The following is a 21,038-nucleotide window of genomic DNA, read 5'->3' on the forward strand; positions in this document are numbered from 1 at the left end:
GACTGAGCAGCTCTGTTCACATAACTTCATGGTGACAGGTTACATAAATCTCTATTTTTCATAGCCAACTAGACAGTATTCTTTGTTTGAAGCCTGGAGAGAGATTCTGCTGTTGACTTTTCCTCTTTCACAGGCAGAACAAACCAGACAACTCTGAATTATCAGAAACCAAACCAGCCAATTCCCTCGCAAAAACCCACCTCAGGACTCAGAACCTGCAACTCTGCAGCTCACTGACAACACGCTCCAGCAGTCCCCACAGGCAACTTTGAGCTCCAGCGAGACCGATAATAACAACCATGGATGCTTGAATCAGGATAAGTCCTCCCTCAACAGCAGCATCGTGATAGAGGTCACAGACACTCAGCCATCCATGGAGCTGACCTCCATTACGGGTTTGAGCATCCTTGCACCTCTGATAACCCTACTGATAAGACCAGCTAGACTGATTGTTGTTGGTTAGTGCTGGTCTAACTAGAGGAAGACAGGAGAACCAAGCTGTACACTAGTTGTACACTAGCTGTACACATGCTTATATTTGACTTGTGACATTGACTCCAATGTATTTCTAATGCTTCAAAATGGCAGTCTCATATTTTATTGTAGATGAGTAATTTGCCTTTGTATATTCCAATACATTCTATAGAGGATCTATAGATAGTCTCTAGTTAATGAGTTACCCTGAGTTGAAATAAACATAAAAATAACACTAAAAATAAAACAAATAATACATTAGATGTATTTTTATTATATATAAAATCTACAAGGTCTTGAATATTTGATATTATATAATATTGTTTTAATAATAGTATTTTTTTACATATATCTGTAATATCTACTTTTTGTGCAACAAACTCCCAGTTGTTATAAAATCCATCATGTAAAAGCTCCCAATTTCTAATATTTACCTGGATTTTACAGGTAATAGTAAAGAAATGGAAGCCTCAAAGACAGAGAAAGAAGAGGAAACACCAGATGCACCAAAAGCCCCTCCTCCTGTCAGCATGTTCATCTTCAAACCCAACAACCCGTAAGGCTGAATGTTTATAGAACCACAGCTGTATTCCATATTTTAAAAATATTTTCTCATTTCATCTCTTACTCTTTCTATTTTATATTTTTTTCACAGGGTCCGCAAGGCCTGCCACTATATTGTCAATCTTCGTTATTTCGAGATGTCAATCCTTCTTGTGATCGCCGCCAGCAGCATCGCCTTGGCTGCTGAAGACCCTGTCAACACTAATTCAGACAGGAACAAAGTAAGAATTCCCCTCCACCGCATGTCTTTCAATAATTTTGTATACAGCAACCATATGTAAATAGTTCTGTTACAGTTCAGTGGTTTAAATTGACATTGCATTTGTACTTCTAAGCTTAACTTACATAATTAACAAATTACCCATCATTAGATAATACAAATATTTTGGATGGATCATGTATATGTTCTTCAGTATGACAGGCTATATTTAAAGCTACTATACTATACTACTACGCTTTTACAATGCAATCCAAAAATTAATTACTCATTTTAAAAAACACTTACTTATATCTTATCACGCCACTTATAATAATGCATGCATGTGCATGTAAATTTAATCTAAAATGTTGAATAAAAAGAAAGGTTACAGCTACCCTATGTCATTACAAATGCAACATCTGCCTGTTACTTTGAACAAATAAAAAAGGGAATTTATTTCCAAATAAAATATTTCATTTTTGACAATATAAATAAATACACAGTAGATAGATGTTTGGGCTTCTCTGGTCTTCATGATATTATTCCCTGGTGGTCATGGAGTGTTTGGCATTGTTTGCAAGCTAATAGAAATGAGATTTTTTGTTGCAGGTTTTAAATTTCCCTAGTGACAGCGCACCAGCTGTATAAAACCATAGCTAATTACATGCTAAGACTCTTCCAGTAATGGTTGATGAGATCTTGTGTATATGTAAACTAATTACATAAGCTATTTCGTCGATGTTGAAAACTGAAAGACAGAAAAAGAGAAGCTGAATAAGTTACCTCTTTTCCTTTCAGAAATACACAAACTTAAATCTATACAGTGAGGGTAATGTCAGTGGTGTGACGTTGGCTGCTGATCCCTCATGAAAATAGCAACATTCTGGCTTGTTCAAATTTAGCAGTCAGTGGCAGACAATGCCAATGTCTCATAAGTCTCATGTCTTTGCATGTTTGCTAATGCTGACAATTCTAATCCTTTTTGGATTACTGTCTTCATGTGTGATAGGTGCTGCGCTATTTTGATTATGTATTCACTGGTGTCTTCACATTTGAAATGATAATCAAGGTAAGCTCGTGGATTGTTATGGTTTTCATTTGCTGTATGTTTCTCAGTATAGTGTATTACATAAATATACTGCCTAGTTTCTAATCCAGTTTTAACTTAGAAAATACGTAAAATCTTTGCAGAATTTGCTGTCTTACGCCTGTTTCCATCCAACTGGCCTTTTACAGATAAAATGGTGTGCGTGATGATGTCATCCTAAAAAAATGGATTGTCACATAAGTTTTGGTGTATCGCCAAAAAAAATTGCCCTTAAACAAATACATCTATTTTCAAATTGATGTTCTCCATCTATTTGAAACAAATAAAAACAAAAACTATAGGCTGTTATTAAATTGTAGGCCTGCATAAACATATTTTTAACAAGTTTCAGGAGTTTTCATGTTTTGTACTTTGTTATAGACTTCATCATCAAGCAGTAAGCTATTCATAAGCAGGTGCAGTTCTATTATTATTATTATTATTATTATTATTATTATTTGACTGCATTGGAAATAGGAATGTTAATTTAGGGTATTTTATTTCTCCTAACCGACAACCGATGGTTCATTAAGCCATTATTAACTGACACGATTATGTTAAATTGCAATTACATTAAATTTGAATTGATATTTGGCTGTGAACCATTAAAAACAGCTACATTTGTTTTTAAGGATTACTTTTGTAATGTACCTTTGTAAGTAAAAAGCAATATGGACATCAGAAGGATTAACATGGTCACATCACACACAGAGTTTGTGCACACAGAAAAAAAAATGAAGCTATATATAAAAGAAATAAATTTCATAAGTTTCATGTGCAAAATATTTTTTTCTAAATAAGTAATAAATTAACAAAACAAAGAAGCAGCAACAAGAAGCAGCCTTGCATCTAATTTCATTTCAGTTCATTTCAATGATGCGGTCTTTAAAAGGTGGCATCCAATTAGTTTCCTTTATTTACAAACACACAACTGTTTTTATTGTGATTGTACAAAAATAAAATAAATATTTACAATTGTTTCCAACAGTGCCTTATTCTTGAATGAGTATTAGTATAAGCTGTTTCCACTTTTATAAGGGGAAAAACATCAAGTGATCCTGCCAGCCCCTAAATTAACTTTATTAACAACTTTTATGTTCAGAACAAATTTAATGCATCTTAAATTTCAACATATTCAAGCAGCATTAAATTAAGAGGTGACAATTTTACCATATATAAAATTTTACATACAATATCTTAAATATGATTTATGTGCCTTGAACTAGTCTACAGAAAAACCACGAACACGGGCTTCTGTCATGTGACACAACATTAATTTGTGCTAAAACCCCTTTTCTCGACAAAAAAGGTGCTTCCAAACATTTTGGCAACACTAGAATTTATGCACGCTGTATATTTTTTCGTAAAAATAAACCTTGGATGGAAACCTGATTTATGTTGTTATCATGTCTTTCTAAGATGATTGAGCAGGGTTTGATCTTACATGATGGCTCCTATTTCCGTGACCTGTGGAACATTCTGGACTTCATAGTTGTGGTGGGAGCTCTGGTGGCCTTTGCTCTCACGTGAGTCAAATGAATCCAAGCATGAGATATAAGAAGTGTAAATTAGCATTCTGCTGGTAAATCTGAAACATGTTGATGAAAGTTTTTAGCTGCATTGATCAAATCTTTTGTTATTCATATTCTAATACCATTAATGCTGTGTGACTACACGAGTTATGTGAGGAAAAACATTCAGACATTTCAAATTCTGAACACATATTGATGTTAGTTGATGCTCTCTTTCATGTGTTGTAAGTGTAAAGCATTTCTTTGTTCATTGAGAAGCTGGTTCAGAATGCCTGTCTGTTTCTCATTTTTTTCTGTTGGTCTTCTTGTGGATTGTGGCTCACGGCATTTGGCAGGAATGTGATGGGGTAAACACATTCTCTTGTGATTTTGTGCCATATAATAATGTGTGTGTGTGTTTGTATTTGTACATGAGAATGAGGACAGTTTTTTATTGTTTGTTATGTATGTTTTCATGCTATACAGGAGTAACACAGGAAGAGACATTAAAACCATCAAATCACTACGTGTTCTCAGAGTGCTGAGGCCTCTTAAGACTATTAAAAGACTTCCCAAACTCAAGGTATGCAAACATGAAAGGAATACATAACCGTTCAAAAGTCAGGGTCAAAAGATTTGTTTGTTTAAAAACATTTTTTATTTTTTATGAATGCATTAATATTCAATTCTGGTTCTTAACATTCTACTCATCAAAGGATTCTTAAAAAAGAAAATGGTTTCCTAAAAGTATTTGAAGCACAACTGTTTTTAGCATTGCTAATAATGAGAGATTCTTCATTAGCATATTAGCATGATTTCTGAAGGATCACGTGTTTTCACTGTAGTTTTGATCAAATAAATTTAGCTTTCGTGAGCATTAGAGGGTTCATTCAAAAATAAAGATTTTTTTTTAAATGTTTGTGAAGGTACAAATCTTTGTTGAATTGCAAGACATTATTGGATTAGACAATTAGTTGAACAGTGTATGTGTGCGCATTGCTCATTTTGAATCGCTTGAGGTTGATTATTTGACAAATGTGGTCAGCAAAGCAGCAGAACAAGATCAAATAAGAGGGAAAGTGATGAAACTCTCTTGCCATGTGTGAAAAGACTGCATAAGTATTTTCAGTTCCCAGTCCTCACACATGGGAACTCTCTCCAGTCTGACAGAGCTCTCAGTGTGTATGTGTGTGTTTGTGTATCTTGGGTTTGTGTATGTAAGAATGAGAGAGACATGGTGTAAGAGGTGGAAAAAGAGCCAGCAATGTGTAGAAAAAACAGGCAAAGTGATAAAGTGTGAGAGAAAGATTTAAGAGACAGAAGGACAACTGCTTTTCTAAAGTGATCAAATTTTGTTAGAGACTTAAGGATTGCAAAAAAATATTGTTTTTTTTTTTCAATCTGCTTTCATTTTGTACTGACTATTAAAAGAACATTTTAGCACAACAATCAACTGAAATATTTATAATATGACCAAAGAATGGTCAAATAACTCCATTCTACTTGCACAGATTCAGTCAGTCCATATTTTTATACATGCATAATTTAGAAAGCTTAAATAAAATTAAAAATGAATATTACAACAACAACAAAAAGAAAGAAAAGAAATATAGAATTATTTCCTTGGCATTTTAACTGAAATAATATGTAAGTACTACAATTACCAAAATAAAAACTGAAATAACAATAAGGTTAAAAGAATAAATAAATTGTCATTATCTCAAATTGTTCTTTTTCCCTTTTTTGATTTGCAGGCCGTGTTTGACTGTGTGGTCACATCACTAAAAAATGTCTTCAACATCCTCATCGTCTACAAGCTCTTTATGTTCATATTTGCAGTCATTGCAGTGCAGCTTTTTAAAGGGAAATTTTACTACTGCACCGACAGTTCAAAGGACACAGAAGATGAGTGCAAGTGGGTGCCCATTACATCTGCAGTATAAATTCTAAATATAATTCGAAAATTAATTTTAAAGCTGCTCAGATATTATTCAAAGCTCCAAAGACTTTACAAAATGTCAATGCTGCTATGAATAGAAGAATGACATTTTAAGAGCACAAAATCTTTCCTGCAAATGATGTGAAACATGTTTTTTCATAATTCTTTATAGGGGTTACTACATTGACTATGACAAAGACAAGAAAAAGGAGAAACGAGAGTGGAAGAGACGTGATTTTCATTATGATAACATCATCTGGGCTTTGTTGACTCTCTTCACTGTATCCACTGGAGAAGGGTGGCCGCAGTAAGAGCCAACTTTTGTATACATGTTTTCACACTGTATCATTTTGACAAACGTGTTAACACCTTAGCATTCTACTTAACCCCTTTCTATTCACATGCTCCACTAATGTTTGGCAGCCATAAAGTGTCCAAATGTTATATAACATAGATAAACGTATACGGTTTAGTCTGTAATTTGACTCTTTGGCTTTTTAGAGTTTTGCAGCACTCTGTGGATGTGACCGAGGAGGACCGGGGTCCCAGTCAGGGAAACAGAATGGAGATGTCCATCTTCTATGTAATTTATTTTGTGGTGTTCCCCTTCTTCTTCGTCAACATATTTGTGGCCCTCATCATCATCACCTTCCAAGAGCAGGGTGACAAAATGATGGAGGAGTGCAGTCTGGAGAAAAACGAGGTGACTGCTCCCGTTTTTATGTTTGTATTGCAAATCCAGTGCATGTGTGTAGTAATGCACATAGAAGCAATTGTACATACTTGAGACAACATAAAGAAAAAACTGTTGAATTTTATCAGAGCGCTGGCTCTTGTACACACGACAGGAGTGCTTTTTATAGAGGTATTAATTTTCTTCACTTCAGTATTCTCAAAGGACCTTTTGAATGAAAAGTGCTCCAGATTCCAAATATTTGTGCATGTATATATTTTCAACCCTCTGTCTTTATTCAAAAACAGCACCACCAGAAAAAGGTCTCTTCGGTGTTTATGGGCAAAAGGGCATGTGCTCTGAACAGCTTGAGCCCTACCAGTGCACATGCCTGTTTGGGTCCCATTTATTTCCATACCATTTGGCAGTGAAACCTAAAACCATTATTGGGTACACTATCCCTTTAACCATCAGTAATGTTATATTAGATTTTTGTGTCTCAGACATTGTGATCTGAATCCTGCCCAAAAGTGCAAGCTTATGTAATCTTTTGCAAGGTGTTCTTATTCTATTTATTTCTCTATTAGAGGGCTTGTATCGACTTTGCCATCAGCGCCAAACCTTTGACTCGCTACATGCCCCAGAACAGACAGACCTTACAGTACAGGCTGTGGCATTTTGTGGTGTCTCCTGTGTTTGAATACACTATACTGACGATGATCGCCCTTAACACCATCGTTCTCATGATGAAGGTAAGGAGGACGTTCTTTACATTGCTTTACTGTGGTCTTTCTTTTACACTGCAATAAAAATAATTTTAAATTACTCTTTACTTCATTTATTTGTTCATTTATTTGACAAGTAGCCATGCAAAGAAAATACCTTCACCCTGTTTTGCACTGAGTTATGCTAAAGCTGAAAGGGTTTGTTTGCAGTAACTATACATTTTCCCTTAAATATAATGACAGAAATGTAAGGATTATTATTCTTTTAAATGCTTTTGTTATTAAAATGAAATAGAAACTTATTTAAAGCCTGTGAGTATTCCTGGGACAATACTTTTTTCTTTGTGGGTGTATTTGTCAAAATAAATTGGGTTGATTTAGCTGTTTTTCAGCCCCTGCTGGTGACCTCTGGTCTGCACTACTGGTAGAAAACCAGACAGTCATGAGTCACAGCTTATTAAATATTGATCTGAAGCACCGGCTACTATTTAACTTCTCCTCATTAGCTTTAGCATGACATCTCCGTGACTAATTTCACCTGGAGTTAGAGGTCGGCCTCTGCTAGTCATCATGTCTGCGTCACTCTGCCTAACACTGAAGCACAGAGAGAGTAATAGAGCACAGATATTTTTAGCTATTGTAAGTCTGAACAGCTTCCTTTCTCTATGTCTGTCTTATTCATTTAGTTTTCAGTTTCAATTTTAAAGTGCTTTATTGGCATATTAGCATCCATCCCGGTTTTAATTGGATGTTGAAAGGTGGGTGTCCATATAAGAATGGCTCCAGAGCTGAATATGTGTAAAATGATGCTTACTGTAAATAGCTTTGGCTATTGCTTAACATTATTTGTAAGCCTGCACAGCACAGGTAACATTAATAGAAAAAAACTAATTAGTCTAAGGTCTTAAGTTGAAAAACTTGGACAGTTTTTTTTTAAATTAAGTTGGCTCTCAGTGCTTTGTATATATGTATTACTAAGCTGTTGCCATACTCAGTAGTTGTCAAGACATTGTTAGGCAGAAATGTATGATCGTGATTTGTGTAGTATGGTGACCATGAGGGGTCGTCTTTGGTCTACTTAGTTTTGATGTGGCCATGACATAATAAGTCATGGGAGCGTGATAATATAACGTGGCTACGCGATATTAATTAGTGGGAATGTCATATTAACTTGTGGGAACTTAATATTATGTCTTGGCCACTAGATAGGTTTGTCGAGGTAACGACATCCTTATGTCATGGCCACAAGATGCTATGCTGAGGAAAATCCAGTTCTTATGTTGAGGAAACGACAGATTTTCCTCGTGGCCACAAGTTTATTGTGTAAACAAACCTGCATGAGCATAGCAATCTGGGGTTATCAGAGACAGATAAAAAAAATGTATTAACACTAAACATTTAATTTAATGAAAATATATGAATGATTCATTCTTCAATAAAACACTAGGTACTAAGCTATATTAATAATTGTTAAATAGCAGAAATAAATGTATGTGTTAAATTCAAATTTAAACTGCATTTCCAGTTGACCCTTCCTGTCGGCATAATCAAAGCTTTATTGGCTTGTTGAATTTTACATTGTAACTTTATAAAAAGAATGAAATGAAGGGAAAATACAAATATAATAATAGGCTAATAATAATGATGATGTTGATGATGTTACTGATATAATAATAATAATATAGCAATATTACAGAAAATGGTGATCAGTTAATGGACACACACAGCTGGCAAGACTGTGAGATAAATCCTTATTGAAGGCCTATTTTATTTCCTTTTTGCAACATTTATTCATGAAAAACTTAATATGAATTCTGTTCACATCACATGCAATAGCCAACAGTCCAGTAGTCCATGCTAAATAAATACTGGTCAGTGGTCAATATAATAATTTCTATTATAAAACAATAAAGGAAATTCTTAAATAATTTCTATAATATTTAATATAATAGTTTTGTAATTCAAAATAAAATTATAATGAATCCTCTCTGACAACTCCAGGTTGCTATGGCCATGCAGGTTACACAATAAACTTGTGGCCACAAGAAAAATATGCCGTTCTCTCAACATAAGAAGTTGTGGCCATGAGAGATGGATGATGTTTTCTCAGCATAGCATCTCGAGGCCACGACATAAGGATGTTGTTACTTCGACAAAACAATCTCATTTTATTATCACATTCCTATGACTTAATATGTCGTGGTCACGGCAAAACACCGAAGACAAACCCTCCCGGTCACTGTAGTGTAGACAACAAAAATGTATGGCAAAAAATTGGAAAAGATAAAGTAAGACAGACAGAACTGCAATTTTTGGTCATCGGTATCCAATTCATGCATTAATTTATAACAATATTCTAGATATCTAATATTTAAAACATTTTAAGTTCCCATGTCTAAAGATCATTTTGTTATTTTTTCAAGTCATGTGCATTTTAACTAATCTCATGAGTCTTGGTTTCTGAGGGTCTAATTGATCTTAATTGCATGTTATTGCAAGTAATTGAAATATAAGATTAAATGAAATAGTTATGCTGTAATGTTTTCAATTCTTATGCACCCTTCATCTATTAATTTATAGCTATATTCATAATATATCAAAAGTTTAAATAATTTAAGACATTGTTTTACAAATTTAATTTTATTTTATGCATTGACTTTCACTGTTCACTTATTTATCGCAGTGTATTTATTGATACATTTCTATCAATGCAAATAGCATGTTGTCCCTATAAATCTGTTATCAGATGTGACTGTTAAATATGGCTGTAAAGACTACAACAACCACAAAAAAGTGAAGTACTCATACTTGGGTGTATGCGCTTTTCCACTAAGTTCACACCAATAAAAAGTTCAAAAGTTTGTCTCAAATTACAAAATGATAAATGTAACTGCTTTAAGAAAACTGATTTTACAATAAAAGTAGTAGTACAGTACTGAATTAGTTAATTCAGTAGACTGTCCCAGACAATGGTCTCTTCAGTTCAGCTTCAGTTCCAAGAACTATCCAGAGGCCCCATGATTCACCATTGCCATAAAAAAAAAACCCAAAATGGTACATTGTAGTGACACAGCTCTTTCTCCCAATGGCCCTGCTTTTCTAGGTGGTTGCTGAGGTGTTGCTCATTTGTTGTTTTGGTGCTTTTCTGGTTGCTAAGTTATTTTGGGTAGCAGTTGCAAGCCTGTTGCTGCTTGGATGTTATGTTGCTAGAAAGTTGCTAAGACATTATGAGTTGTTAAGACATTATCAAATAATTATTAAGGTGTTTTGAATGTGTGCTAGGATGTGGTTGTTAGATTAAACCAATTAAATATAAAACCTTTCTGTTTCTCTCTTTTTTTTGCTTTCTATCAGCATCATGACCCTATTGAAGGCTATGACAATGTGCTAAAATACCTCAACACTGTGTTCACTGTTATTTTCACTGTGGAATGTGTTCTCAAGATCCTGGCTTTTGGTATTATGGTAAGCACACACTGGGAACTCTGTCTCTCTCTCTCTCTCTCTCTCTCTCTCTCTCTCTTTCTTTCTTTCTTTCTTTCTTTCTCCCCCTTTCCCCCTCTCTCATACATACATATATATAAAATAAAATGCATTTCTAGTATTAATTATTTTATATCTTTCAGAATTATTTCAGAGACACGTGGAATATATTTGACTTCATAACAGTTCTAGGAAGCATCACTGAAATTGTGGTTGACAAAGTCCACTCAGCAAAAGTGAGAAATCAAACAGCCTCATATACAGTATGTGTTTGCTGTTCGTAGTAATTTGCATGAGCAATTACGTCCCTATTCTAATGGCTTTTTAGCCAGTATTTATATTGCATGAGCAAGTTCCTTTGTGATTGCTATGTTCTCAACACTCAAGCTGTATTTCAAGAAGCAGTGACCTTTGTATTTAGATTTGTTTGTGTCCGGTATTTATTTGCATACGCAATAACCCTTTGTGTTCTGATTGGTTTGCAGAGTTTTAATATGGGCTTTCTGAAGTTATTCCGGGCTGCTCGGTTGATAAAACTTCTGCGTCAGGGCTACACCATCCGTATTCTGCTTTGGACTTTTGTTCAGTCTTTCAAGGTCAGACCTGGCTTTTACTACAGTAGCACCACAATAAAAGGCCCCAATCAGACAGAATGTGTTTTTGAAGTGACAGGCACCTTTTTGAGTTGAAAAAGCATCTCTGAGTAGAAAAGCAAACTGTAGTTTGATTTTTTTTTCGATTTTTGAATGGAAAGACAGGGCTTCAATTGTGGTGGCGAAAGTTGCTTGGAAAATCCAGAGATTGCAATGATGGAGGAGAAACTTGTGGTGGCTGTCATAGGGCTGAACTTTTAAGTTTCTTATAATATGACAACTTACTTAAAAGCATACCAAAGATTTTTTAAGTGCTCGTCATTAGACTGACAGCTGATTCGGTAGGCAACATAAAAAATTCTAAATGAACAAAAAGTCAACCAAAAAGGCAGTGTGGTTAAACATATTTTCAAACTTGAAAAACACATTCTGTGTGATCGAGCCACATTCTTCTATTGTGATCGGGGCCTCATACTTATATATTCTTCTACTGTAACATGTTACAGTACTTACTCATTAAACCTTAGTTTTAAAGATAATTTCAACTTAAATGTGCTGTCTATTATTGTAAGCTTTGTACTTTGTATTCAATAGCAAGCAGTTATGTAATTGTAATATTTGCCCATTACTGATAACATCTGGGTTACATATCAGGAAATGAAAAAATTATTTACTATATATTTTTGACTTTAATGTTTAACATGAGATTTGTCTTGCAGGCTCTTCCATATGTCTGTCTGCTAATTGCAATGCTGTTTTTCATCTATGCCATCATTGGCATGCAGGTAAAGGTTGTGTTTGTTCCCAGAATGTCCCATCTTTATATTCTTCTCTCTGTCTCTTCATTTGACTCACTTCATATCAACTGTACTCATTAATACCTGAAAATGACACCTTTTATGTATTTGTAATCTCACTAAAGGTATTTGGCAACATCAAGCTAAATCCAAAAGCCATATCAACGAACACAACAACTTTAAGACATTTTTTGGTGCACTCATGCTGTTGTTTAGGTAAGATTAACTTCGTTTTCGATGTAAAAAACAGGTGCTACATTTATTTTACTAGGAAGCTCATACAATCAAGCAGTCCATCCTATGGGGGTAAATAAATGTGACTTATGGCACTTTTCCACTGCATAATATGGCATAGTACAGTTCACTTTTGGGGGGTTTTCCACTGGGACATGGTACTTTTTTGGTATTGTGGCGAGGCAGAGGAAGCACAAGAGAAACAGGTGCAGTGAAACCCCGGAGGTGTGTTTTATTAGATAATACACAGAAGGTGCGCGGTGAGTTCGAGGCGTGCGGGAATGCAGCGGTGCGTCCGGGGAAGTGTAGCGGTGAGTCCGGTGAGTGCAGCGGAGCGTTGTCTTCAGTGCTTTCCAGTGCTCGGAGTGGTGAGGAGTCCACGGTGAGGCAATCGGGGAATTAGCTCAGGTAGGCTCGTCACGGTGAGGCTTCTGGGAGATAAAGAGAAAGACAACAAGTTAGTGTGCAACCCGGAGTCTCGTGGCTCACTGAAGCCGTCGCCTGGCCGGGCTTATCTGGCCCGCGGCTGATGAGCTCCAGGTGTGGCGAATCCTTCGTTGAGTGGCTGGTGAAGGTGTTCCTGGTTTGTTCCCAGGGCAACGCTGATCCGCTCCTCGGGGCCTGCGTCACACTCCCCCCCAGCGCTGTCCTGGTCCTGGTGGATAAAGCAGAACGTAGTAACGGGAAATTTGGGGTGGGTGGGGAGTGACCCTGACAGACCTGCAAAAGCCGACCACATCCGTGATAGGCCGTCGGCGTTGGCGTTGGCTGTCCCAGCGGTGTTGCACGTCAAAGTGGAAGTCCTGGAGCGCGAGGAACCAGCGGGTCACCCTGGCGTTCGTGTCCTTAGCCCTGGCCATCCACTGTAGGGGTGCGTGGTCGGTAAGTAGGGTGAACCGCCCCCAGGAGGTAGTACCGCAGTTCCAGGACTGCCCACTTGACGGCTAGGGCCTCCTTCTCTACCGCGGCGTAGTTCTTCTCGGCGGGGTCAGCTTCCTACTGATATATAGGACCGGATGCTCCTCACCCTCCTGGATCTGGGACAGTACGGCTCCCAGACCCACATCAGAAGCATCCGTCTGTAGCAGGAAGGGGCAGCCAAGTCCGGGGCTCTCAGGACAGGGTCCGAGGTGAGTGCGGCCTTAATCCTCCCGGACGCCTCCTCTGCGTCAGGGTTCCACAGAACCCGTTCAGGCTGCCCCTTCCTGGTCAGGTCTGTCAGAGGGGCGGCTATGGAGGAGAAGTCGGGGATGAAACAACGGTAATACCCTGCCAACCCCAAGAAGGCGCGTACCTGGGTTTTGTTGGTGGGCCTCGGGGTCTCCTGGACATGGCGATTTTGCTCTCCTGTGGCGGATCAGTCCTCTCCCAACTCGGTAACCCAGGTACTTCGCTTCGAAGAGCGCCAGGTGACATTTCTTGGGGTTGGCGGTGAGTCCAGCCCGTCGAAGATCGCGAAGCACCCTCCGCAGGCGCTCCAGATGGTCCTCCCAGGTCTCCGAGTGGATCACAAGGTCGTCAAGATAGGCTGCGGCGTACTGTTGGTGGGGTCGTAGTAAGACGTCCATTAGTCGCTGGAAGGTGGCTGGTGCCCCGTGTAGACCGAAGGGAAGGGACCGGTATTGCCAGTGGCCGCCGGGGGTGGAGAAAGCCGTTTTTGGCTTGGCTTCCTCTGACAGCGGGACCTGCCAGTATCCTTTGGTGAGATCGAGGGTGGAGATATACCGGGCCCTTCCAAGACGTTCCAGCAGTTCGTCTACACGGGGCATGGGATATCCGTCAAACTCGGAGACCTGGTTGAGTCGCCGGTAGTCATTGCAGAAGCGGAGGGTGCCGTCAGGTTTTGGAACCAGGACGATGGGGCTGGACCACGGGCTCGTCGATGGTTCAATCACCCCAACTTCAGCATCTGATTTACCTCCTCCTCAATAGCTCTCCGACGAGCCTCAGGGATCCGGTAGGGCCGCTGCGGACGATGACGCCGGGAGGGGTCCGGATCTCGTGCTGGAGGAGGTTAGTCTGCCCGGGCGTGGACGAGAACACATCCGAGAACTGACCGACCAGATGTTGGAGTTCCGTCTTCTGTGCGGGAGCGAGCAGGGCATTGGTGTCGACGACCGGGCCCTCCTGAACGGTGAGTGCGGATAGGTGTTCCCTAGTCCCCACCCACTTCTTCAACAAGTTAATGTGATATATTTGCTCTGTGCGTCGACGGTCTGGTTGGCGGACTCGGTAGGTAACCGGGCGATCTTTTCCAGGACGGTATATGGGCCCTGCCAGGTGGCCAGGAATTTGCATGCATTGGTGGGGACCAGTACCATGACCCGGTCGCCGACCTGGAATTCCCGGGGTTGTGCAGGGCGGTTATAGTGCCGTTGTTGTTGCTGCTGGGCCTGCGTCATGTGCTCCCGCACGAGGGGCATCACCCGTTCAATCCGGTCCCGCATGGCTTGAACATGTTCCACGACCGACCTCTGGGCATCCGGCTGCTGCTGCTGCTCCCAGGCCTCTTTTGCCACGTCCAGCAGGCCTCGCGGCTGTCGACCAACAGCAACTCGAATGGGGTAAAGCCGGTGGAGGCCTGGGGCACCTCACGCGCCCGAAGAGGGCGTGAGGGGAGCATCTGGTCCCAGTCGCGTTTGTCCTCGGAACAACCCTTCTCAACATTTGCTTCAGTGTCTGGTTGAACCGCTCCACAAGTCCGTCCGTCTGGGGTGGTACACTGAGGTGCGCAGCTGCTGGATCCGTAGCAACCGGCAGAGGTCGGCCATCACCGGGACATGAACGGGTGCCTTGGTCGGTCAGTATCTCCCGGGTATCCCCACTCTGGTGGACAGGGTGAAGAGCTCCTGGGCGATCGCCTTGGCGGTGGCTTTGCGGAGTGGGATGGCTTCGGGGTACCGGGTGGCGAGTCCACGATCACCAGGATGTGTTCGTGGCCGCGGGCAGACCTCGGCAGCGGGCCCACCAGATCCATCCCGATGCGCTCGAAGGGCACCTCGATTATGGGCAGCGGGATAAGTGGACTAGGGGGAGGTGGCCGGGGCGAGGTCTTCTGGCACTCTGGGCAGGCCTGGCAGAAAGTTTCACGTCTCCGTCGAGCCCCGGCCAGTGGAAACGGTCCCGGATCCTCTTGATAGTGTTGGCGGCCCCGAGGTGTCCGGCCAGCGGGTGGGCGTGGGCGAGCTCCAAAATGGTGTCCACTTTCCCTCGGGGCACCACCAGGAGCCGTTTCTCCTCCCCCCTCCGCCGGGCGACACAATAGAGCAGGCCGTTCTCCACAATAAAGTGGGGAAGAGGATGGGGGCCGGGCCGCGTCTCCTCTCCATCCATGAAATGTACCTGGTTCCAGCAATTCTTGAGCCGGTCATCCTCCCGCTGAGCCCGCCGAACGAGCCCCCTCCGACTACCTGTTGGAACACATCAAAGAAAACATTAGTTGTAGGAGGAGGGGACTCACCATCTCTTCCGCTGTCCGATGCTAGGAGAACGGCAGGGCGGCGGTTTCCTCTCCCTTCTCGCCTCTTCCGGCGAGGGTTTCGGGGGCTGACAGGCTGTGTCGCGGTGTGTAGCGCCTCCTCGAAGCCCGGCCAGTCCCGCCAAGGATGATTGGTACCGGCAGATCCCGTGACGAGACCCACCTCCAGGGGCCAGCTTCCTCCGCCGTCGTCACGGTGATGAGGCGGGTGGAAACTTTCCTGGTGTCCCGTGGGCGCAGGTCAGTGGCAGCTGTTTCCGTGGTTCCATGCGCGGGGTAGGAGGCGGGACTGAACCAGGCTAATGGTACTGCCAGAGTCAAGGAGGGCGCTGAACTTCTGTCCATTCAGGCCGATGGGGATTTTCGGTGCGGCGTGGGAAGCTCCCGGTGGAGGCTGCAGCCTGCCAGCCACGCTCTAGGGGGGTTTGAGGCCTCTTCGGTTGGCATTGGCTCATCTCTCGCGGTCGGGACCGCCGCCTCTCCATCGGTCGCCGGTGCCCTCCGCGCGCGTCGCTCCTGGGACACCCTCCGGGGAAAAGATGGCGCCCGCTCCCCGGCCTCTCGACGCTGGGCGGCTTCCGCCAGCTCGACCGCCTCCACCAACTCCGCAACGTTCTTGGGGTTTCTCATACCGACCGCCTGGCGATAATTTCGGGGAAGAGCCCGCAGGAGCCGGTCTATCACCACTCTTTCCACAATGATGGCGGGGGTTGGTGTCCCGTCCAGGAGCCAGTGTTGCGCCAGCCGAGTAAGTTCGGCGGCCTGGGTCCTTGCCGGCTGGCGAGACTGGAAGACCCACTCTTGGAAGGCTTGGGCTGCGCAGACCGGTGACAGACCGACCCTGCCCAAGATTTCCTTCTTCAGGTTATCATATCCATTCGCCAGGTCGGCCGGCATGCTGAAGTAGGCGCGCTGGGGCTCTCCTGACAGCAGCGGGGCCAACGCGCGTGCCCAATCCCGCCGGTCCCATCCCTCAGTGGTTGCGACGCTCTCGAACATCTCAAGATAGATTTCGGGGTCGTCGCTGGCGGACATCTTGGGTATCAGCTGTGTGGCTTGCATCCGGGGATCAGGCACGGCGGGGCGTGGTCGAGTGGCGGCGCGGAGGGCAGCGAGCTCCTGCTCGGTCTCATTCTGGCGGGTGGCCAAATGCTCGACGATCTGTTGCTGGCGAATAGAAACCTCTGAGAGGCGTTGGAGGAACTCCTCCATCTTCGCCGGAAGCGGCGCTTTCCTGGGAAAAGCAAAGAGAGAAGTTGATGTTGTGGGGGACCTTTAATAAAGGCGGCGACAGCGTTCTTCCTTTTTCTCTTTGTTTTCTCTGTTCTCTTGCGCTTTAAAACTGCGCGCATTCTCCACCACTTGTGGCGAGGCAGAGGAAGCACAAGAGAAACAGGTGCAGTGAAACCCCCGGAGGGTGTATTTATTAGATAATACACAGAAGGTGCGCGGTGAGTTCGAGGCGTGCGGGAATGCAGCGGTGCGTCCGGGGAAGTGTAGCGGTGAGTCCGGTGAGTGCAGCGGAGCGTTGTCTTCAGTGCTTTCCAGTGCTCGGAGTGGTGAGGGAGTCCACGGTGAGGCAATCGGGAATTAGCTCAGGTAGGCTCGCACACGGTGAGGCTTCTGGGAGATAAAGAGAAAGACAACAAGTTAGTGTGCAACCCGAGTCTCGTGGCTCACTGAAGCCGTCGCCTGGCCGGGCTTATCTGGCCCGCGGCTGATGAGCTCCAGGTGTGGCGAATCCTTCGTTGAGTGGCTGGTGAAGGTGTTCCTGGTTTGTTCCCAGGGCAGCGCTGATCCGTCCTCGGGGCGCTCGTCACAGTATATATATATGGTACGAGCACCACCTCGGCTGAGGTTCTAAGCGTACAGTACCATTACCAAAATGTGACGAGTACACTCTGCTAAACACTTGGCTGGAGAGAATCAGCACTACCTGCATCATTGAACTTGTGTGAAACACACATAGGCGTGCAAGATTTAAATCAGCATAGCCAGCGAAAGAAACGAACACAACTGTTTTAAACGAGCGCACCTTCTTTTAACAACCAAAAATGTTTTGTGGTCTATTCGAAGTACAGACATTCTATTCTTTTATTGCTAAGGAGGATAATCCTTCCCAAACCGTGCCGAGCCATACCACGCAGTGGAAAGGACCATTAATGTTTGATGTACATGTGTATATGTATATGTATATGTATGTATATATATATATATATATATATATATATATATATATATGTGTGTGTGTGTGTGTGTGTGTGTGTATATATATATATATATATATATATATTTATATTTATATTTATTTGTGTGTGTGTGTGTATTTAGGAGTGCAACAGGTGAGTCATGGCAGGAAATCATGTTATCCTGTTTAGGAGAGAAGGAATGTGAAAAAGATGAGTCTTTCAACAACTCAACAACAACTCAGAAAAAAGATTGTGGTACAGACTTTGCATACTTCTACTTTGTCTCCTTCATCTTCTTCAGTTCTTTTCTGGTAAGACACTATTTATTTTAATGATACAAATACTCAGCATTGCAAAACTTCACACTAAAACCTATTCACAAAAAAACATATGGCAAGTTTTAACACATTAAAAAAACCCCATGAAATAAAATAAATTAATTTAAATGAAACTAGTATCATTAAAAAACATAACAATCTGCCCCTGTTTGACACTCTGAAGCTCACTCTGAATACCTTTTTACTTTTCTGTCTATTTAGCTGTCTTTATTTTCATTTTGTCTAACTCTCTTATAGATGCTAAATTTGTTTGTGGCTGTGATTATGGATAATTTTGAGTACCTGACACGTGACTCATCCATTCTGGGTCCTCATCACTTGGATGAGTTTGTACGGATCTGGGGAGAGTATGACCGTGCAGCATGGTGAGAGATACCTTCCACTCCTTTCAGTCGATCACACGTAACACAGATGTCAAAAAAATGTTCTCATTCTGCAACATAGTATTTAATTCATTATAAGGTATTTATAAATACACACAATTTTTAAACATATCCCTAATGAAAGTCTTATTTTAAAAAAATGTACAATGTAAATTTACTTTGTAATTGTCACTAATGTTTCTGTTTCTTTCTTTACACTAATTTGTAACCCTGCAGGATTATTTAAAGGGGTCATATCATGATAATTTTTTTGTCTTTTGAGACCAGAGCTTTTACATTAAGCAAATTCTTCTGAATTCGGACATCATTTAATGCAGTGGTTCCCAACCTTTTCTTGTTTGAGGCACCCTTGAAAGCCTTTCAAAAGTTCCCGGCACCCTTATAAGGAAATAGATATTTAAAATCTCCGTAGCTTTTTCTTATTATTTATTTATTTGTTTCATTTCGAGAGTTTGCATGCAACAACACCTTATACCTAGTCCTAGATGATATGAGAATACTGTTTACACTGATTCTGCCTTAATAAAAAAAAAAATAGTATTCTGATACAAATATGCAAGGAAAAATCACAGAGGCTTAAATTAGTTTCTGATAGTTAAGTAGAGAGCGACAAACACAGTTTTAGCTTATCACAAGAATTGCACTCGATCACAAATTTACGTGCACTCGTGCACGTGCTGCTTAATACAATATCTTCTGCCTCCTTTGAGTCACCAATCAGTACTGAGGCATGCTGGCGAGTGGCGACTCGATGTGCGCCCTGTGCTGTACGTGTGTTATACGCGTCAATCCACAACCCTCACTGAGGAACGGGTGGGGTGGAGAAGGACTCTCCGCTAGAGACCTGCGCGGGACAGATTTTTCATTCCCGCTCCCGCAAGGTTCTGTCCCGCTCCCGCAACAATATAGATTATTTTTGTCCCGCTCCCGCCCGCAATATTCAAGTTTTGTCCCGCTCCCGCCCGCATGTAAACATTAAAACTGTGCACACATGACGCTTCAGACCTGAAGTTCCAGACTTGTGGCTGCTGTATGCGAGTATTTTGCTGCATTTGTCGCAGCTCGCAAAGGGAAGGTGCTTTCCATACCGTCTTTGTAGTTCTGTATGTTCCTTTCTTTAATAATGAACTAATATCTGTAGCACTAAGCGCTCCACCTGTGTCATGCTCTTCAGACATTTTGCCTCGGTGTGGGTCTATGGTCTTTTTTTCCTCGAATTTACGTTATTTTGAGTTGTTCGTGTTGCTTTTGTGCAGCAGATAAATAATATTTTATTTCTTTTTAACTATTTAATTTTAAGATATTTCCATTTTGCGGAGTCCCGCAAATAATTTTTATTCTCCCGCAACCCGCACACACGAGGACCTTACCGCCCGCACCCGCGTTCACATATCAAACCTCGTCCCGCGCCGCACTGGGTTGCGTCGGGTCCCGCGAGACCCGTGGTACTCCCGCGGGATTGCAGGTCTCTACTCTCCGCTATCTCGGTAGTCCTCTCCCTCCCTCCCCTCTCCGCCAAGAGAGAATGACGTTAGTGCAATTTTTTCCCGAAATTTTGGCGGCACCCTCAAAAGATCTCACGGCACCCCTTAGTGCCGCGGCACACCGGTTGGGAACCACTGATTTAATGAGACTAACCTGCAATATATCTCTCAATATCTGTCTTTGAAAATTACAGCTGCAAAATTACAGCAGTTTGATTCCATAATTCAGAGAAAGGCTGTGAAATCTTGATGATTTTTGGTGCAAAAAAAACCTTAAACTTAATATATGGTATGACCCCTTTAAAATGTACATAAAACATATCATGAAAAAAAACACTCCAACTACATTTATCTTGAAGTTGTCTAATTTACTGTTAACGGCCAGTATTTCCTTCTCCAGTGGAAAACTACACTATAAGGAGATGTACAAAGTAGTACGCACAATATCACCTCCACTGGGCTTTGGAAAGAATTGTCCCTACAGGGTGGCATGCAAGGTTTGGTTCACCCACAAAAAAACTACCCCTCTGCCTCTCTCTCCTTCTCTCCTTTTATCATTCCCCACTCCTTCACTAGATAACACCCCTCACCCCCTTCTCGTTTCCGTGATCTACTCTAGTGCTACTTTCCACCGGGTCAAAGACTGGCAGAGACAAGAGCTCAGCGCACAGAGAGACAGCTCATCCCTTTGGCCCGTGGCCCGCTCCTGAAGTGTGAATAACTGCTGCAGTTAATGACACTGAGAGCCATCCATCAGTGAACTCCATTAGATAATATCTAACACTGCCAATGGATGTCAGTAGGGATTTAGTCTCTCTGTGTCTGAATTGGATTTGGGGCTTTCATAGAACATTATTGTATAAATGTGGGTTTTAGGTTAGAGGAGG

The 21,038-nt window shown here is 41.9% G+C and overlaps 1 protein-coding gene across 1 annotated transcript in view; it reads left to right on the forward strand.

Moving 5' to 3' along the window:
* The window catches only part of LOC122350454 (voltage-dependent R-type calcium channel subunit alpha-1E), a 109,502-nt gene that overhangs the window by 78,564 nt on the left and 9,900 nt on the right, over positions 1–21,038 (forward strand). The window contains 21 exon segments of the mRNA XM_043246929.1: positions 134–180; positions 183–395; positions 922–1,030; positions 1,130–1,259; positions 2,247–2,306; positions 3,744–3,850; positions 4,192–4,203; positions 4,322–4,418; positions 5,590–5,750; positions 5,947–6,081; positions 6,276–6,477; positions 7,035–7,199; positions 10,527–10,637; positions 10,799–10,891; positions 11,141–11,251; positions 11,968–12,033; positions 12,171–12,192; positions 12,195–12,261; positions 18,089–18,257; positions 18,522–18,649; positions 20,552–20,648. Of these exon segments, the coding sequence (XP_043102864.1) occupies positions 134–180; positions 183–395; positions 922–1,030; positions 1,130–1,259; positions 2,247–2,306; positions 3,744–3,850; positions 4,192–4,203; positions 4,322–4,418; positions 5,590–5,750; positions 5,947–6,081; positions 6,276–6,477; positions 7,035–7,199; positions 10,527–10,637; positions 10,799–10,891; positions 11,141–11,251; positions 11,968–12,033; positions 12,171–12,192; positions 12,195–12,261; positions 18,089–18,257; positions 18,522–18,649; positions 20,552–20,648 (2,302 nt within the window).

This window comes from Puntigrus tetrazona, chromosome 8 (assembly GCF_018831695.1).
Source record: "Puntigrus tetrazona isolate hp1 chromosome 8, ASM1883169v1, whole genome shotgun sequence".
NCBI lineage: Eukaryota > Metazoa > Chordata > Actinopteri > Cypriniformes > Cyprinidae > Puntigrus > Puntigrus tetrazona.